Consider the following 20236-nt stretch of genomic DNA (forward strand, 5'->3'; position numbering starts at 1 on the left):
TTATTAGTCCCACAGTCAGCCTCGCGAGAGTTTCACACGTTTTCGCAACTTGGGGGTTACCTTGTTGACACACGAACATATTTCTGGGCTTTGGGTTTAGCTGGCTCTCCAGTTTTAAAAAAAAGAAAGGTAAGGTCTATTTTTCTACCACTTAATTCACTTTTCAGGCATTAAACCACCTCGGGTTTAAATTAAACGTAATTTTATAAAGTTATCGTTACTTATTCAGTGATTTATGCTCCTGCTGTGAACTGTAGACGACATAAACAGTAAACAAACCGTTACAACCGTTAGAACCGTTAAGTTCCGAAAAGTAACCGTTTAGTCCGCGACAGAAGTCTCAACGACGCTGTCAACGTCAGCCTAACTCCTCTACACAGACTTTAAATACACTTTACACTACTTTTAGACTGTTTGGAGCATTTCAAACATGTTTTATGAGTCCTAAAAATAGCTATAGGTCCTCCTGCAGCAGACAGACAGTTAATGATAAACTAACGGTTGCGACATTGTCCTTTCAGACTAACGTTTGACTTGAAACACAAGTTAAACATGGAGACGTCTTCCTGTTTCCCACTTGTCTCGGTTTTTTTAGTAGTTATTACCGACATTTCAGGCTGTTTACTGACTTCAGCCTGTCACTAAAACTGCTGGTGAGTGGGTGTTTTATTGCCATGGCAGTCCTGACCTAGATATCCGTCTCCTGTCCTCTCCTCTCCTGTCCTGTCCTTTCCTCTCCTGTCCTTTCCTCTCCTGTCCTGTCCTTTCCTCTCCTGTCCTGTCCTTTCCTCTCCTGTCCTGTCCTCTCCTCTCCTGTCCTGTCCTTTCCTCTCCTGTCCTCTCCTCTCCTGTCCTGTCCTTTCCTCTCCTCTCCTGTCCTGTCCTCTCCTCTCCTATCCTGTCCTTTCCTCTCCTGTCCTGTCCTCTCCTCTCCTGTCCTGTCCTCTCCTCTCCTGTCCTGTCCTTTCCTCTCCTGTCCTGTCCTCTCCTCTCCTGTCCTGTCCTGTCCTCTCCTCTCCTGTCCTGTTCTCTCCTGTCCTGTCCTTTCCTTTCCTCTCCTGTCCTGTCCTGTCCTGTCCTTTCCTCTCCTGTCCTCTCCTCTCCTCTCCTGTCCTGTCCTGTCCTCTCCTGTCCTGTCCTTTCCTCTCCTGTCCTCTCCTCTCCTGTCCTGTCCTCTCCTGTCCTGTCCTTTCCTGTCCTCTCCTGTCCTTTCCTCTCCTCTCCTGTCCTGTCCTGTCCTCTCCTCTCCTGTCCTGTCCTCTCCTGTCCTGTCCTTTCCTCTCCTGTCCTGTCCTCTCCTCTCCTGTCCTGTCCTCTCCTGTCCTCTCCTGTCCTCTCCTGTCCTCTCCTCTCCTCTCCTGTCTTCAATGAGAACACTACACTAAAAACAGTTTATTGACATTCAAGAGTCTGTAGGTGGACACCTGCTGATTTTATTAAATTAAAGTCACACATTTTAAATAAACTTGTTGTTGTTTACCCCCTGGCCTGCATATACAATATAAATTTCATTTAATTTCTTATCAACTCTCTTTATATTTATTAGTCTTTATTTCTTAATCTGGTGGATTATATTTAGAGGTGTTTCCATTTATGTCATCTTGCTTCATGTTCTGGGCTAAATGTTCAATTTTCATGCAAAAGACAAAGCTTTGGAGAATAAAAATAAATCAAACAATACCAGAAATAGGTTATTTTTAATTTTTTTTTCAAATATTATATTTATTGTTTTTTTTGTTCATTTTGAAACAACAGAACAAACATTCACAAACGTCCCCAATAATAACATTGTCGGTACAAAGAAACTTAACAAAATTTCTTCAAAACCACTTCTTGCTTCATGATCTGGGCAAAATGTTAAATTATCTTGCAAAAGACCAAGCTGAAAGCTTTGGAGAATAAAAATAAATCAAACAGTACAAAATAAGCTGATAAGAGACTCTGAGATCTCTGCATTGGCCAACAAACACTGTTTTGGATCAAACCCCATAGTGGCTTAAAAACCAACATGATATTATTGACATTAGAGGTCAGAGACCGAATAATAAATAATTTACCATCAAATTTATGGCACTCCACTTTCTGCAAAAAAAAATACCAGAAATATGTTATTTTAAATTTTTTTTTCTTTTCAATATTATATTCATTTGTGTTTTTTTTGTATATTTTGAAACAACAGAACAAACATTCACAAACGTCCCCAATAATAACATTTTCGGTATCCAAAGAAACTTAACAAACCTAATATTAATATAAAATAAGCCAGTATAGATACAGGAAAAACATATTATATACAAAAAAATAGATAAATAAGTAAAAAGAATATACTCAAGTAAAAAAAAAAAAAAAAAATGTAAAACAATAAAATAAAATAAAAACTATTTATATTTACATATATATACTGTATACATATATTCATACATACATGCACACACAGTATATACACATACAAAAACACATATACATATAATCAATTTTTAAAAAAAATCAGAGTACAATTCAGTCATCATCATATTCTAGAACACTACACTTTCTATATGAAGTAAAACGCACTGCGGAAGAAACCCCATAATAAGGCAAAGCATCTTTATTTGTAGGCACATTTCAGCAACAGGGCAATTCAAAGTGCTTTACATAAACATTCAAGAACATTGCGACGAAGTGCAAAAGAAAATTAAGACATAATTAAAACAGTTATAAAAACATTAAATATTAGAAAATAAAAACAAGCTAAAAGAAAAAACTGAACGCTGCTTCTGCATGTTTAGTTTTGACTCTGGGGACACTAAGCAGACCTGATCCAGATGAACCTGAGAGGTCTGGATGGTTCATAACACAGCAGAAGTTCAGAAATGTATTTTGGCCCTAAACCATTTAGTGCTTTGTAAACCAGCAGGAGTATTTTGGAATCAATTCTCTGAGAGACAGGGAGCCAGTGTAGAGACTTCAGAACTGGACTGATATGATCCATAAATAAAATATTTACAAGACCACACAGTTTATTGCAGCCTTTGTTCTGTAAATCATTTACACAACAACTTCCCTGTTGCTCCTCTGCACACAATTATCACATTTCCTTTTAACCTGACTATGATCTTGGGTCATGTCAGGCTAAAACCACAGTGAGACTGTAGCTGATTCCTACTGGTTGAGACACATAAGACTATTTTCCCACATAAAAATGAAAGCATTTGGTACGTGATCAATCAGAATTTAGGGGAGAAAGAAACATAAACCTCTCTGCTCAACAGCAGTGAATGAGCCTAGGCAGCCTAATAAATAAATGTCAACCAAAAGCTTCTCTGCAAGCCACAATTTGCATACTTAGCAGGACAGTACACAAATGAGTGCTACTTTTGGACATGTAAATTTCATTCAACATACTACACTACTAGTTTGTAGAGCTGCAACGATTAGTTGTCAACTATTGAATTAATCGGCAACTATTTTGATAATCGATTAATCAGTTTTAGTAATTTTTTAAAGAAAAAAAGTCCAGCTTCCAGCTTCTTAAATGTGAATATTTCCTGGTTTCTTTACGCCTCTATGACAGTAAACTGAATATCTTTGAGTTGTAGACAAAACAAGACATTTGAGGACGTCTTCTTGGGCTTTTGGAAACACTGATTGACATTTTTCACCAAACAACTAATTGATTAATAAAGAACATAATCAACAGATTAATTGACTTTCAAAATAATCGTTGGTCGCAGCAAGTGTTGGAAATTAACTTTTTTGTCTACCTGCCACTGTGGCTGGTGGATTCAAAATTTGACCAGCCACTCAATAGATTAGCATTGTTTTATTTGGCTGGTGAGTCAAGGATATCTTGCAGCCACTGGCATATTTTACCAGCTATTGGCTGGTGGCTGGTGCTAATTTCCAAGCCTGGTTGAATCCCTACTAGTTTTAGTTCCAGTTCCAGCGTGTCCCCTCAAGTGCAGCCTGTAATGTGTGTTTTTGTGATTTACAGTGAATGAAGAAAACCCTCCCAGAACCAGGATGTTGTCTTTGGCCACGTCAGGCCAAACTGGAGCCCGGCGAGTTGTGACAGCGACTCGAGGGAGACTTATGAGGGACGGCAGGTGCCTGTTGTCCTGTTTGTCACAATCTGTCCCGAAGGACAGAAACATGGGCCAGTCCTTTTCCCGCTCTTCCTCCAACCAGTACAGATGCTTTAGTGCCACAGCTGCTCAATGGAGCGCTTCACCATCACCTACAGCCAATCAGAAAACACCGTCCTACAGTTATATCGTTGTCGGGGCAGGGTCGGCGGGCTGCGTTCTTGCCAACCGTCTCAGTGAGGATGCCCATGAGTCTGTGCTGCAGCTGGAGGCTGGGCCTAAAGACATGTTGCTTGGCAACTCACGACTGTCATGGAAGATCCACATGCCAGCAGCGCTGACCTACAACCTCTGCGATGACAAGTACAATAGTTCAATTAAATAATTTTACACTAAATGTTTTGGTCCTGATGTATAAACCCTATTTTATTTTCCATTATTCCACATTGTGTACAAACACAAATGTAGACATTTGTGCAAATATTTTGACTTGATGTGAATTTTTTTTATCAACAGGTCAGTCCTCAAATGCTATAATGCAGTTTAATCAACTTACACTTTTTGCAAACATGAAAGAGGGAAACACGCTCTGTCATTACAGAAGAAAAATTATTATTACTGAAGTTTCTAGAAATGCTAAATATCTACGAAAACCACAATAAATTAAACAAAAAACAAAATTTAACAAATGAATCATCCATGTATCACATAGGTGCAACTTATTAGTCCAGCATTTTGATATCAGTCTCAATATAATAACATATTAAACTGTTGTTGTCCAGAACCGGTAAGCACACAGATATTGGTTCCTTTTTGATGCCATGCTGTGTTTCTTTTCATTTCCCTCAGGTATAACTGGTACTACCACACTTTACCTCAGGCCCACATGGACAACCGGGTTATGTACTGGCCGAGGGGCCGTGTCTGGGGCGGGTCCTCTTCACTCAACGCCATGGTGTACATCCGCGGACACGCTGAAGACTACAACCGCTGGCAGAGGGAGGGGGCCGAGGGCTGGGATTACGAACACTGTCTGCCTTACTTTAGGAAAGCTCAGTGTCATGAGCTGGGAGAAAACAGGTACCCAACAAGAATATCTGTGATTTTATTTTTTTTTATCTGAAGGCTCCTGGGGTACCTTTTGACTTGTGTTCAAATCATTTTAATATGCATGGACTGAATTTGAAGAAAACCCTAACTCTGGCACTGCTAGTGCTTCAGTTCCCCCAGGCTTCAAAATGCATCCTGAGTGCGTGTCATGTGAGGTAAATGTGCAGTGGCACAGTGAAGATCTTATCACACAGAACCTGGCCAACGGAACATCAAAGGTTAAATGCAGTGAGTCACCAATCTAATTTCAGCACATGCAAATGGGGAAAATAGATGGCAGCTCAGATAATAACATGCTTGTTAAAAATAGAATGATAAAGACTTGTGCGGTCTGGAAACAAATGACATTATTGGAAGTAGATATGACAGGCGGAAGTGATGCATGTGTCCTCTGTTATAGAGAAAGACGGACGGAAATAGAAACAGAAATTAGATTTATGTAGTGTAATTTAGCAGCTGGAATTATCATGACATGCAACCACCGGAAGCTTATCCTGCAGAGTTAGATAGACATAATGCTTCCACTGAGTACTGAGTCACTGAATCATGTCCATTTGTTTGTGTTAATACTTAGCAGCAAGACAAACACACACTCAACATGAGGTCAAGCCTGATTGTTGTCGGTATTCAGGAGTTGTGGAGGTGCAAAACACTTCACATTTTTTATTTAAAAAATAGTAGGGCTGTCAATCGATGTTCATCGCATGATTGTCCATAGTTAATTGTGATTAATTGTAAATTAATCAAATGTTTTGTTCAAAATGTACCTTAAAGGGAGATCTGTCAAGTATTTAGTACTCTTATCAACATGGGAGTGGGCAAATATGCTGCTTTATGAAAATGTACGTATATATTTATCATTGGAAATCAATTAACAACACAAAACAATTACAAATATTGTCCAGAAACCCTCACAGGTACTGCATTTAGCATACAACATATGCCCGACAGGCAACAACAGCTGTCACTGTGCCAGTGTGCTGACTTGACTGTGACTTGCCCCAAAACTGCATGTGATTATCATGAAGTCATGAAGGCATGTCTGTGAAGGGGAGACTCGTGGGTACCCACAGAACCCATTTTCATTCACATATCTTGAGGTCAGAGGTCAAAGGGCTCCTTTGAAAATGGCCATGCCAGTTTTTCCTCGCCAACATCTGTATCAAGTATCCTCCTAAACCAGTATCCTCACTTTAGCTTTAAAACTGAGCCCGCTACAACTTAAAACTCACAACTTGCGTTAATGCGTTAAACAAATTAGTGGCGTTAAAACAAATTTGCGTTAACGCGTTATTATTGCGTTAACTTTGACAGCCACAATAAATTGTAAATGTAAGGGCTTTATCCATCTGGCATGAGGTTACTTTAGCCTTGGTGAAGTCTCCAATGAGAACACCCCCCTAGAGGGTTCGAGGTCCACTCATCACAGGGAAACGCAGTAGTACGTCATCCAAAACTAGATATCCTCCCACTTAAAAACTCATTCTGAAAAAATCCGGCACCCCTTGGAAGATCTGATGATGCAATGATTGACAAACCCCAAACCATGACTGTTAAAATTGTTAAAATGATGCAATTGAAACAGGCTTCCTCTGCACCTTTTGGAGCCCTTTTAGTGAGTCTTGTAAAACCGTGGATGAATAGACAGACACAGTTACATCATACAACACTAAACACTGGTTCTCACTAACTGAATCGCGGACAAAGAAAACCACTGAATTCAAAAAGTGGGGACATGGAGAAATACATGAAAGAGTTTTCAAGAACTGACAAACTGTAACAAAATTCCCCTACCCCCACTGCAAACACGTGGCCTTTCCCAACCTCTCGTCTACCATCACCACTCACAACTGAAACAGAGTGAGAAGGGTGTTTGGTAAGCGGTGTGGTGATGTGCGAATTGCAGTTATATCATACAAATGAATTAATTAAAATCAAATGAATTAATAAAAATTAACATTCTGATTAATACCTGATTGGTGTGTAAAATAATACACCATTAATGAGGACATTGCAGAGCTGCTGTCCACTGTTCGTCCCCATCAAGAGAGACGTCGTGCGCATTTTTATCCACGAGGAACAGCAGCATAACTTCAGCGATTATTTCAGAAGCTAAAAGTATATTTCGGTTTCCTCTTTCAAGTTTATAACTACAGTTTTTAGCAACATAGCCTACAGGGACTGGTAGAGGGGGAGTGAAATGTCCATGCGCATGCGGGTCTCTAAATCAGAGAAAATAATTGATTTAGGTGGGTGGCGGGTGGATGATTTATGCTGGCACGCGGATTCGGAAGACATTAGAGCCGATCCGCACATCTCTAATGTGGTGTAAACTGCTCTCATCTTCTGTGACACATTAAATGTGTGTTTCTGTAGGTACCGGGGAGGCAGCGGACCTCTTCACGTGTCCAGAGGGAAGACCAACCATCCCCTTCACAAAGCTTTTATTGAGGCGGGGCAGCAGGCAGGGTACCCCTTCACTGATGACATGAACGGACACCAACAAGAAGGCTTGGGCTGGATGGACATGACCATCTATAAAGGTTAAAGGAAAATCAAACTACTATAAACAGTAACCACTGAAAACGCTTGTAACTGCAATGCAGTATTTATACATCTCTTACGCACCAACCCTTTCATATTGCGTACATCTCACTGCCCAAATGTGTCCAGGAAAGAGGTGGAGCACAGCCAGTGCCTACCTGAGGCCTGTCCTGGGTCGACCCAACCTGAAGACGGAGGTGCGCTGCCTGACCACCAAGATCCTGTTTGATGGCAACCGTGCAGTTGGCGTGGAATACACACAGAAAGGACAAAAGAAAAGGGTAAGATGGATAGAAGTTCAATCATTTTAAAAGATGGGAAAAAGAAAAAAATAGGTTGTGAACGGTCAAATTAATACAGAAATCTGAAATTCTGAAAAAGTATGAACTGCTCAGTTTTGATAGTTTTATCACATTTTCTTTTATCATATTGATTTTTAAATGTGTAAACAATCAATTGATTGTAATAAATAAATGAATAAATTTAATCCATTTAATTAACTTTTCAACTACTACTCTTATTGTACTTAAGGATGCAATGTTGGTCTGTTGGTCCATCATTTTGGTTTAGACTGAAAGATTTCAAGAATTATTGGATGGATTGGCTCAAAGTTTTGTACAGAGGATGAATCCTCTTGACTTTTCCTCGAGCACCATGATGTTGATATTTTAGTTTTCGAATGGATTGTCATGAAATTTGGCACATACTGTATGTCGATGTTGCACAGTGGATGAACATTTTCATCCAGCGCTGCTAGCAGGTCAAAATTTGCACGGTAAAAATCCACATTCGTTATTCAGAACTTCGTGGTTCCCAGACGATATTCTAATGACTTGACCCCCTAAATCTTCCTCTTGCACCACCATGACGTTGATATTTCCATGTTATAATTGTCATTGTGAGCATGTTAGCATGCTGACTTTAGCATTTATATCTAGCATGGATGTAGACTCTTGTTTAGTGATTCACTCATTAGCTTCTCTGGTCTCTCTTCAGGCGTTTGCAGATAAAGAGGTGATATTAAGCGGAGGAGCCATCAACTCCCCTCAGCTTCTCATGCTGTCTGGGGTGGGAAACGCTGATGACCTGAAACAACTCGGCATCCCTGTTGTTCAGCATTTACCAGGTACATTTTGTGCACTTAGAGATGATTTTTTTTTCCAACCATGTAAGTATTTAAAAAGCCTCATTTGCTTACAAACAGGCCTTGAGGTCATTGTGTTATACAACACACTCTCACTCGCAGTTCATCAAATACCGCCGATTGTTCAGGCCCCCTCGGCATCGGAGACCGACGCACGGGGTACCCCTCTTGCGTTACTTTTCGACGGACCAGGGACGGCGTGTCAATATACGCTTGTTATATACATGGTGTCCTTTAAAAATAAACTTTTGTTTTCACAGAAACTTAGGTTTAGGCAACACAACCACTTAGTTTAGGTTAGGAAACGGTCGTGGTTGACGTTTACTTCACTGACCAGTGACTCACGGGACTGATGATACTAAACGACTCACGGGACTGACGATACTAAACCACTCACGGGACTGACGATACTATGGACTCACGGGACTGATGATACTAAACGACTCACGGGACTGACGATACTAAACGACTCACGGGACTGACGATACTATGGACTCACGGGACTCACTCACTCCTCCTGCCAAGCCTGAACAGACTTGCACGCTATGAATATTACATCACTTGCCACGGGTGGGTTTACATTGGCGTTAGTTGAAGCCCTGTTCGTCACATACTTTGTGGGAGCGTTGGGAGTGAGACTGGGTTGTGTTATAATAACTGGTATTCATTGTCTCTGTTGTTTCTCAGGTGTTGGCAGTAACTTGCAGGATCATTTGGAGCTGTACATCCAGCAGCAGTGCACTCAGCCCATCACCCTGTACAAGGCCCAGAAACCTTTCCACATGGTCAAGATAGGCCTGGAGTGGCTCACCATGTTCACTGGTAACCAAAGGCACACACACACATGCATATGGGAACACACACATTCTCCCCCAAATGTTCTACAAAAATAGTGAATTTCTGTGGATTTATATCACTGAACTTCAATTCCTAGTATTGATACAGGAAATATCATATGGATAGGTATGGGTTAATATATTAAAACATAGTGTTAATGGAGTTTGAAGAAAACTATTTTTCCTCATTAACATGCAAATATTCACAGCATGGTTTTCCACAGTCTAATTAGATAATTAATGTTATGTTATGTTATGTTATGCATGTTAAATGTAACTCAGATGTTTTGTGTTATGTTTGTGTGTGTGTGTGTGTGTGTGTGTGTGTGTGTGTGTGTGTGTGTGACAGGCATGTTGTAATACACCGTCATGATACGGGGTGGAGAGGGATCTTTTAAAGATCTTTCTTAGTCAGTACTCACAAATCATGTGATGGAATGTGACGTTTACTGGCACAGAATACAAATTGTGGGTTGGTGAGTGAGCTAGATACACGTGAATATGGCAGGAAATGCTGCCAAACTGGGTGCGGTGACCTCACAATGGTGATCAAACAGTCTCAAGTCAAGTCCGGGCAAACGTTGACACAATAACAAATGATGTGATGTATTTATTACACATCCGGCAACTCATCAGAGACACCAACAGACAAAACAAAACAGAGATTGAAATATCTCAACACAGTGTGCCAGTACAAGCGTTAAAGGTGCAATGTGTAAGGTGTAGCCTCATGCTCCAAAGAAATACTATTTTGTTTACTGTGCCGCTAACCGGGGGCTGTACGGGCCCTGCACGTTTTGATAGTTTGTTCGGATTAAATCCAAAGTGAGACAATGACTCGTATTTTGGTTTTGTCCTCCTGGCCGCCAGAAGACTACTTCAGTGGGAGGAGACGTGGGGGGTGGGGGGGTGGAGGGCAGCTCCGGGAGACGGACATTCAGTGAGCGGAGCTGTGGTAACACAAATTCAGTCAGTGCAAACCTCAGCACCGGGGATCTGATCCCAGGGGACTGCTCAGAATCCCCGCCGGATCAGTAAACGTTCTGTTGCAGCCTGTACACGTGTTAGACCCAGTCCGTTGTGACTCCCGGTGCTGGGGTTTGCGATCTGAATAAGATAAGATAAGATACACTTTGTTGTCCTGCAGGGAAATTTGTCTTGGGCTCCATGCCACTGCGTCACACAACATACCAAAATCACAATGTACATACACGCATGTATGAACGTGCTTATATTCACATGTTGAGCGTGAGACTAGTTCTTTAAATTCTTAAAAGGTAATAAAAGACTAGTTTAAAATACTAAAACCAAGTATAATCATACCAGATATTATCAATGCTAGTTGCTGCAGCTAACCATTAACTGAAGGCTCGAAGTGATCTCCTGGTGGCGGTAATGTTTCTCATTTCTGCCACTTTGGATGACCCAGTAAACAAAATCTCAAATTGTACACGGACCGTGTACCTTCAATGTGATTGACAAGCCCTCGGGGCAGCTCTTCCTCTTCATCCTCTCATGTTTGACTGAGAGCAGTCTGGATGCTACAGTGACTCGAGGTACAAGTGGCATTACAAGACAGGACGAGCCGGGGCTAGCTGGTTAGCATGCTCATTTCAGTGGATATCTCGGCAACAGAATACATAGACGTCTTTGACATAACGTCAACACTGTAACCTCGTCACATTCTGTTGATTACGTTTTAAACTAAAATTCTGTCCGGATCTTACACCATTAACACTCAGAGAGTTCGTATGAAGTATCTGTCATACTTCATACGCTGCCTGTCTGATGACACCGTGTCCCACCGTCTCACCATGATGACTGTCACCTAGGTTATGGAGCGACAGCCCACTTGGAGAGCGGAGGATTCATCCGCAGTCGGCCACACGTCGCACACCCCGACATCCAGTTTCACTTCCTGCCCTCGCAGGTCATCGACCACGGACGAGTCGCCTCCAAGATCGAGGCGTATCAGGTGTGTGTTCAGGAAATGGTGACTGTTTTTTTGTGCAAGTGGAGGATGTGATTGAGGTTTAATTACACAAGTTGTTTGAGATTGACTTCACACGAGTATGTGTGTTTGGCAGCTATCAGGATGTACGATTATGGTGTATTTGTATTATACAGGGATTTGTGTGTCTGTGTGAGTGTGTTTTGGCGGTTATCTGTCAACAGTGAGTGTTGTAGACACTCCTGGACACACAGTCTGACAGTCAGACTGATTAGATAAGTGCCTCAGGTAATGTACAAGACATAAAGGAGTGTTTAAAGAGTCACACGTGCCATTCCACGGAAAACCTCAGCTATTTAATGAACCTACAGGAGAAATTTCCTGAGAGGTGTTGTGGTGACACTATTTACAGCCTCTTTTCTGGAGAAGTACATGTGCAGGAACAAGTTCAAGAGATATGTACAACCTGAAATATGGCTTCTAATGAAGTGCTACAAAAGGCTTTGGGTTATTTGCATTTAAAGAATGGCCGGGTTTGCATAGTCTGTGCAGGAACTATGAATGTCAAATGCAATTATGGCACAAGGAAATGACTCCTGTGTGACACACATTAACAAGTTGCTTTGAAAGTGTTCTGGGGTTTTCCAGGAATACTATCTTTTTCCTGTTATGATTATGTCAAATCATAACATGGAAAACTGCAGCCCAACAGGCAACAACAGCTGTCAGTGTGTCAGTGTGCTGACTTGACTATGACTTGCCCCCAAACTGCATGTGATTATTATAAAGTGGGCATGTCTGTAAAGGGGAGACTCGTGGGTACCCATAGAACCCATTTTCATTCACATATCTTGAGGTCAGAGGTCAAGAGACCCCTTTGTAAAATGGCCATGACAGTTTTTCCTCACCAAAATGTAAGTTTGGAGCGTTATTTAACCTCCTTCCTGACAAGCTAGTATGACATGGTTGGCACCAATGGATTCATTAGTGTTTTTCTAGTTTCATATAATGCCAGTATCTTCACTCTAAAGTGAATTTGCGTTAACGCGTTATTAGTGCGTTAAATTTGACAGCCCTAGTGAATACCAAACACACCGCAGAGATGAGCGTTTCTGTTTGTGTTGAAGGTTCATGTCGGACCAATGAGAAGCACCAGTATCGGCTGGATGAAGCTGAAGAGCGCCAACCCTTTGGATCACCCGATTCTCCAGCCCAACTATCTCTCCACCGGTAAGATTCAGTCACTGAACTGTCAACTACCAAATTCATCAACGGTTTTCAGAACTTCAGACTATTTCCCAACAGAGCATACGTTCTATGAGACCTGCCTAGACCCTTGAGACCGCTTCCTTCTGAAGGCTGAGCTTTCATTTTGGAAGGATCGTTGTCTTATGAAAGATTTGTACTCAATGAATATTTATTTAATGTTACAGTTTCTATTAGCGTCAAGTGTGACTCAGCAATGTGTAAATGCTTTTGAGTAGGAGCGTGGAGTTGGGTTGAGTGGCATACTGCTGATAGTAAAGCCAGTTTTCGTCTCCTCTCTCCTCTCAGATGTTGATGTGTGGGAGTTCAGGGAGTGCGTCAAACTCTCCAGAGAGATTTTTACCCAGAAGGCCTTCGACCCGTTCCGTGGTCCCGAAGTCCAGCCCGGTCCTCAGGTCCAATCCGACGCCGACATCGACGCTTTTGTCCGGCGTAAAGCCGACAGCGCATACCACCCGTCCTGCACCTGCAAGATGGGCTCGCCATCCGACCCGATGGCGGTCGTCGACTCGAACACGCGCGTCCTGGGGCTGGAGGGGCTGCGCGTTGTCGACGCCTCCATCATGCCCAGCGTCGTCAGCGGCAACCTCAACGCTCCGACCATCATGATTGCGGAGAAGGCTGCTGACATCATCAGAAGTCGCCCTCCTCTCGTCGACCCGGGGGTTCCCGTGTACCGACCGCCGACACTCGACACTCGACACGCAGAGATGAACAGAGAGATTGAGTAAAAGGGTAAACAGTCCACAACACAATCCATTATCAGGCAACAACAGCTTATTGTGCGTTTGATCAGGAGCTGATTATTTTGCCACTGTACCTAAATAATGTGTGTGTTGTCTTGTTAACACAAGGTGACATATCAGTGTTAGGTGTGTAGTTACAGCTTAACAATAATTATGAAGGATAATTTATGCTATCTAAATTCAAGGCCATAACGGTGTCAAATGATTTTAGCAGTTTACATGTGAAATTCAGTTTTTCAGTATTGTACTTGGTGTTCCGACTGTCCTCTGATAGAGAAACATTGGCTCTGTCGCTTTCTTATTTTTTCAATGATGATTTTGGTCTTATTTTCCATTCTGAGTTGCATATTTGGCAACCTCAAAGCTACTGTGATGAACAGTTTTTATAGATTTAGACATTTATACGGGAAACTGGCGTTCCATGATGGTAGGATGTGGTTGCCGGGAAAGATGCAAACGCAATGGAAAATTCCTTAAATATGAACAATGCAGTGTGTGTGTGTGTGTGTGTGGGTGGGTGGGGGGGTATGAGGTTTATTTGTCTTACTAAGGCCTCGCTTACACAAGACCACAGTGAATTGTAAGCCTTATAAAAATCTAACTTCTCTGGCATAATCAATGCCTTAACCGACATTTCCATTAAAACAAACAAACATTGCTTAGATAACATTTCAACCACGCTCTATTATATAAGGGATAATTTACAGTGAGCCGGTCATTGTAAAATAAACCCTGGTTTATTTCACAACAGTGACCAGCTAGCTGTACATTATCACCCTTATTACACTGCTACTTACTTGGGTCCAAAGCAACCGTCTGTTATATAATGTATAGCAACTGCTATCTGCTATAAAGAAATAACAGACCGTAGAATGCTGTAATCGACCAATCAGAGTCGAGTATGCAACAAAGCCGTGTAATAACCTGAGATAATTCATGGTCTGAGTGAATACTCGATTCTGATTGGCTGCAGGGTGTCCATTAATTCCTCATAATGTCACAACACTAGAATAGCCACAGTTTATAGAGTATACTGTAAAAAGTGAACTTCATTTCAGTTACAGATGGGCAAAGTTCTGAGTAAAAGGCCGTGTTCACGGGAAAACTATCTTTTCATCACCCTGTGTTTTCTTACCAGCCAGAGATTATATATTTTCATCAGATTCACAGCTGCATTAAGTCAACAGCCAAGGTGTTGCATGAGTGATCATCACTCTTGTTGTCTGTCTGTTGATTAGCAACTTGGGTTTCATGCAGACTGTTTATCCAAACAGCCTCAACAGCACCTTTTTGTTTTGTCTGTCAGATCAGTCATCACCAATGAAACATTCCTCTTCCTGAAAACAGTTTAACAAAATACTGAGTAATTTAGCCTCTTGTCGTGTTTCACAGTAGAGACTAATAAAGTTAGCTAGGATGACAACTATACTTCTGTAAATTCCTATGTATGCCATCCCTCACTGTTGAGACTTGAAGTTCATTAAGTTGTTGATTTAAAGAGGACCTATCGTGCTCATTTTCTGGTTCATACTTGTATTTTGGGTTTCTGCTAGAACATGTTTACATGCTTTAATGTTCAAAAAATGCTTTATTTTTAAACTAGCGGTTATGCATATGTGTTACTTGGTGACATCACCACCTTACGGAAGAAAAGGCGGGATTACAAACAAGGCTTTTAAGGCAGTTCAGGAGCAGTGTTTCTGTGGGGGAGAGTAAAGTCGAAGTTATACCTTTCGCGTCCTGCGAGTGTCCGTATGACGTAAATTTCATCTACAAGCGTATGCGTAGGCTCTGTGCGGACATCCGCGTATCGGCATTTTGTTGTGACCGCAGCAACTGTGCTACAAGTGGTAGCGTAGCGATCTATTGCACATGTGTGGGCATTGTAACTTTACAGATATTTTTACATGCACAAAAAAAACTATATAACTCACTAAAAGAAAGGGAACAAGCACAAAAGCATAATAGGTCCTCTTTAACAGAGACGTGCATTTGAGGAGCAGGCGTCTCTGCAGCAGTGGAAAGATTTGATCTGCAGAAGCATTAACAATCAGATGAAGCTAATATGGAACAGGTAGTGGGCAAAAGCCACAGCACATCTGAGTTGCATTACTAAGTATTACAGCTCACAGCTTTTAGTTGTTGCTCTTTGGTTCAGGACAGTCTGCTAGCTGCTTAATCTAAATAGCAATACATGCAAATTATAGCTCAGCGTATCTAGCTTGTGTAGAGCTTGATTTAAAATACTCTTTTTGTGAAATATACACTAAAACCGTATAGAAACTTAAAAGCCGTCAATGTCACTCTTATGTTAATACACATTTTCTGAATGTATCGTGGATGTTTACAAAAAAGCTTTGGAGGATGATTGTTCATAACTGATCAGATAATACCATCTGTGCCTGTAAGATCAATATGTTTTGATGTGATTTACTGTATATACACATACAGTATGTAACTGGTGAAGTCCAGCCAGGACGGATACACATTAGTGTGTTATTTTAGAATCAGCCTTCACTGAAAATCTTGCTTAAATTCACACGTTTTTTATTATCAGCTCTAATGCAGTCAAGTGCTAGAATGAATTATAATTGCTAAGCTTTGCACTACTCTAGGCAATAATTGTTTACATTATATATGCAGTGTTGTACAATAGTACTTGAATGTTTGAATCATTTGTGTCTTAATGAAAGAGTAATATAACACGGGGATCATGAAGGGAAATTGATTGTGAAAATTCGTAGAGCCTTTATATTGTGCATGTTTTTAATTGTCCTTGTATTGATTGTAAACAAACACTAGACCGTCCTGACCTTGTCCTCGTGACTTTATTCAGTGATCCTTACAAAAAATCCTCAGCAGCTTCATTGTCAAGAAATGTACAAAACGGGGGTTTTTGTTTTCCATCGGTACAAAATCTATAAGGTAATAGTATTTGTGCTACAAAGTAGATAGAGCTATATATATATTTTTTAATTTCCATACAACAAATGGGTAGAAAGCAGAAATATTCATTTAACTTTTTACAAACACTGTACAGATTGTATACATTATCATCTCATAGACATCTGTAAAGCAGTGGAACAGTACAAAAAATAAAGGTGTCAGTTGCACTGTTAAAGCTGTCCGTTGGTTTTTGTCACTAAGCTTCTTTTAATAAAAGTCTAAATGTTGATGCATTTGGATACTCGCACTGTGAATAAGCAGCGGATTATTAATTATTCTGGTGTTGTTGTGTTGAAGCTCTGACATGTTGGGAGCTGCAGGGCATCGGCTCAAAGTAAAACTAGAGTTATGCAGTGTTGGCCAATCATTTCTGATTTTATTTGTGTGGTTAGAGGTGTGAAAAACCCCTGAATGACTAATTCATGTTTCAAGTTTCATTTTTGTGTTTGATCTAGTAATTAACATGTTTCTCCCATCACAAGACACCGCAGCCCTACCTTCTTTTATTGGCTGTTCAGAAATGTGTTTCAGAGGGATAGGCTGCAAATCTTAACATTTATGTCAACAGCATGTGTGTAATATGGCTTTTGATGTGCTCTTAATTACTCCAAAATGTTTTTTAAAAAATTGTTAGAGGAATCCAAAACAGTAAAATAGAACCTCTGGCTGTATTTACACAAAATGAAGAGATGTTAAAGAGGTAAATGTGTGATTCTCTTCCGATGTTCTTTTCAGCTGCCTCTCCTCAGAGATAATTAACCCAACCAGCCTGCAGAGTGGAAAGTTCCCCTCACAAACTTAAACAATTTTGTTTTTATCATTTTGTGCATATACAGCCTTTACCACAGTTTCCCTGGCATGTTCCCCAACACACCCGGATAGTTACAGAGGTAATAATAAATTCATATTTGTCAACAATCCTTAGTTAAACACAATTTACATGCAGTCAGAAAATGCATAATATCAGCTGTATTGGCCACTAAAATCTTTTATATATCTATATATGAAGAAGGAATGAGTGCATTTACAGTACATAGAGCATTCCAGAGGAGCATTAACCATCAACCTTTTGTCATTATTGTACACTACAAACAGTGTACTCTTCAATAACAAGTTAAAAATGGAAAAAAAATTACATATCTGGAATAAAAATGTGACTATTAATGTGCGTGTAAATGCACTGACTGATCCCTCGTTTTGGTTTTATATGTGAAGGAGCCCTTTGATTGCACAGATCAAGCATGTTGCCCTGACAACAGTATTTAGATTGAGGAAAAAACAAGATTGCCATGACCAAGTTGACCTGATGACATTATTACAGAGAAACGCCGGTTAGTGGCGGAGCAAACCTGAAGAACAGCAGAAGGGAGAAATGTGGCGTCTCTATTAAGTGTTTTTATCTTCAAAGCTGGTTTGGACATCTTGTGCACTCACTCTGCTGTTGGAACAGAAAGAAATCCTACAAATAAAAGGCAACATTTCACTCCAAATATACTGAATTTATAGATTGTTAAGAAAGTCAAATCTGACTCATCGTGAAACAAGCAGTGGATTTCACAAGAAGTAAAATGGCCTGGAAGCAACGCTTTTAAAAGGAATTATGCCAGAACAGATTATAATGTTGTGATTACGTTGTGCTTCAGCAATGGATCACCTCCGAGTCATCTTGTCTTGATGAGTAATTTAAATAATTGACGTGTCATGCAGCGGTTTAACATAACAGACTTACATTTTATACGATACATAACCGACATTATATGTGTAATACAGAAGTACACTGTAGGTCATGAGTCATGTTTTCAGTGTAAACACGCAGGCGAATTGTCTTATTTCCATAACTTATAATAGTCTCAGGCATGTCTGATTATCTTTGCATATTATTCTGAGTGAGTTTGTAACAATGAGATGGTCTCTCCTCGCAGTCTTCAAGGGGCTTTGATTAAAGTTAAGGATCACCATGGAAACACTATCATCCTAAATCTTCCCCTCATTTTCAGGGTGTTTAAAGTAGTAAAACGGGTGTGAATGTAGTGTATATTGTTGGTGTAAAAGGGTGTAAAGGATGATCAGGCGTGCACGTGAGACAGAAGGATATGCCTGAGGACAAAGTCTTTTTTTTCAGTGATATGTCATTTTCCTTTTCAAGTCAAGTACTGAGCCTGATCGTCACTCTGCGCTGAGATGAGCTGAAATAAATTCACAAAAAATGTGTTTTTTCATCACATATCTTATTTGAGTCACGAAGGCCAAAATGTAATGTAAATAATAATCTGTTATCATGATCACTAAAAGGTTTAAAATCACTCACATTGTATATATACACATGACGTGAAACTCCAACTGAATACAGGGTGGAATCATCGGATGGCCGAAGACATTTTTGCAGCAGGACAAACGCAGCTTTGCAAAGCCAGCTCTCATCTCAGACGTCAATATGTTTTGCAACGGTGACACATTTTCTGTTTTACTGGCACCTCATATTAAGTGACCAGTGTGTGACTCATGGCCTTGTTGAAAAAGTCTCACAATTGTAGGACAGTACCACAGAACAATGACAGGCCCGCACTAGTTCACTCAATATGGATGCAATTACACGAGCTGAGTGCTGGCTTTGCGAAGCTGGCAGGTTATCAAACCACTGTTAACAATAAAGGAAATGGAAAACACCCTCTGGGGAGTATTCTGAATTCCTTCTAAATGAAGGGCAGGCTGGCGAGTAGACTGGTTCCTTCTGGTTTTCCAATATTTGCTTAATTTATCTCAGCTCTTCCATATTTGTTTCTCTCATCCTCCGCTCCACAGAAAGAGAAAACAAGGCACTTTGTTCTCTTAATCCATCCGTGTTTTTACAGTTTCTGTCTATTGCAGGACACTCCTGAAACTGAGACATCCCCTCTCGGTGGAACAGTTGTAGAAATTCAATTGAAAAAACCTAAATAATCCCGTGTGAGCCGCTGCTATAGCGACGTGATGCATATCATCTCGTCCGTCAGGTCCTCCTCGCATCTCAGAGCCACGTACGGCTCCTCGTCGCAGTATTCGCGGATACTGCGGTCTCGGAGATGCGCGGTGGCGTGTGGGTCCGGGCTGACGCTCCCCGTCCCCCCGGTGTTGCCGTTGCCCACACTCCCTCCATTCAGCAGGTTACTGGCGGCGCTCTCCATCTCGTCGATGGTCAGCTCGCAGGCGTCTGCGATTTCGTTTGTGGTCGCCGTCACAAACTTGGGGTCCCTGGCGAATTTCCCCAGACCCTCAGAGATCAACACCTGAGGACAACAAGAGATGATTTTATCAGTAAATTCACATCAAAATTCACCGAAATGAATGAGGAACATTTGTGGCTATCTGAAGTGCGTGTGCTTGAGCCAGTTTGTGCACACAGGTGGTGTTCACAGTGGGGTCCAAGGACCTCCAAGGGTCCTCATGGGGGCCCAAAATGTAGACATTTCTGCAGAGTTGAAACAATCTATAGAGCTCTAGTGGTCACTTTGATGATCGGGTGACAGGAAACTCAGTTTCAACTAGATTAGCTTGTTGCTCTCTGGTTTAAAGACTGTATATAAGAAGTGGACTTAGTCACCGTGACGTCACCCATTGGTTGTGGACTGCTGTTTTGAAGCCTCAAGTTC

At 41.0% G+C, this 20236-nt stretch overlaps 2 protein-coding genes across 9 annotated transcripts in view; one reads left to right on the forward strand and one right to left on the reverse strand.

The window, feature by feature from the left end:
* Nucleotides 1-36: 36 nt before the first annotated feature.
* Nucleotides 37-16782, forward strand: chdh (choline dehydrogenase). Of its 3 annotated transcripts, none has more exons than XR_012595008.1 (11): nucleotides 37-129; nucleotides 3974-4427; nucleotides 4914-5144; nucleotides 7551-7717; nucleotides 7848-7999; nucleotides 8715-8844; nucleotides 9550-9684; nucleotides 11531-11673; nucleotides 12777-12879; nucleotides 13204-14741; nucleotides 15009-16782. XR_012595008.1 is itself a non-coding variant. In XM_074644752.1 (10 exons), exons 2-10 carry the CDS (start codon nucleotides 4003-4005, stop codon nucleotides 13644-13646), a joined length of 1929 nt encoding a protein of 642 aa, XP_074500853.1. In that variant the 5' UTR covers nucleotides 37-129; nucleotides 3974-4002; the 3' UTR covers nucleotides 13647-16782. The 3 variants fall into 3 exon arrangements, 1 of the variants encoding a protein (XP_074500853.1); XR_012595009.1 differs by having other exon boundaries at nucleotides 13204-14734; XM_074644752.1 differs by having other exon boundaries at nucleotides 13204-16782.
* cacna1db (calcium channel, voltage-dependent, L type, alpha 1D subunit, b) overlaps nucleotides 15438-20236 on the reverse strand; it is a 109225-nt gene continuing 104426 nt past the window's right edge. For 5 of the 6 annotated variants that reach the window (XM_074644750.1, XM_074644747.1, XM_074644748.1 and 2 more), the window contains one exon: nucleotides 15438-19873. In XM_074644750.1, the coding sequence (XP_074500851.1) occupies nucleotides 19565-19873 (309 nt within the window). In that variant the 3' untranslated portion in view covers nucleotides 15438-19564. The remainder of the gene's footprint in view (nucleotides 19874-20236) is intronic. The other variant, XM_074644749.1, reaches the window with a different exon arrangement.

The sequence above is a fragment of the Sebastes fasciatus genome, chromosome 8 (genome assembly GCF_043250625.1).
Source record: "Sebastes fasciatus isolate fSebFas1 chromosome 8, fSebFas1.pri, whole genome shotgun sequence".
Lineage (NCBI taxonomy): Eukaryota > Metazoa > Chordata > Actinopteri > Perciformes > Sebastidae > Sebastes > Sebastes fasciatus.

Excerpts from the sequence above, each read along its gene's own strand:
- chdh (XM_074644752.1), top strand. The coding sequence starts at position 4,003 with ATGTTGTCTTTGGCCACGTCAGGCCAAACTGGAGCCCGGCGAGTTGTG. Across the intron at positions 5,145-7,550 it reads CATGAGCTGGGAGAAAACAG|GTACCGGGGAGGCAGCGGAC; the intron begins GTACCCAACAAG and ends GTGTTTCTGTAG. Across the intron at positions 11,674-12,776 it reads CCAAGATCGAGGCGTATCAG|GTTCATGTCGGACCAATGAG; the intron begins GTGTGTGTTCAG and ends TTTGTGTTGAAG.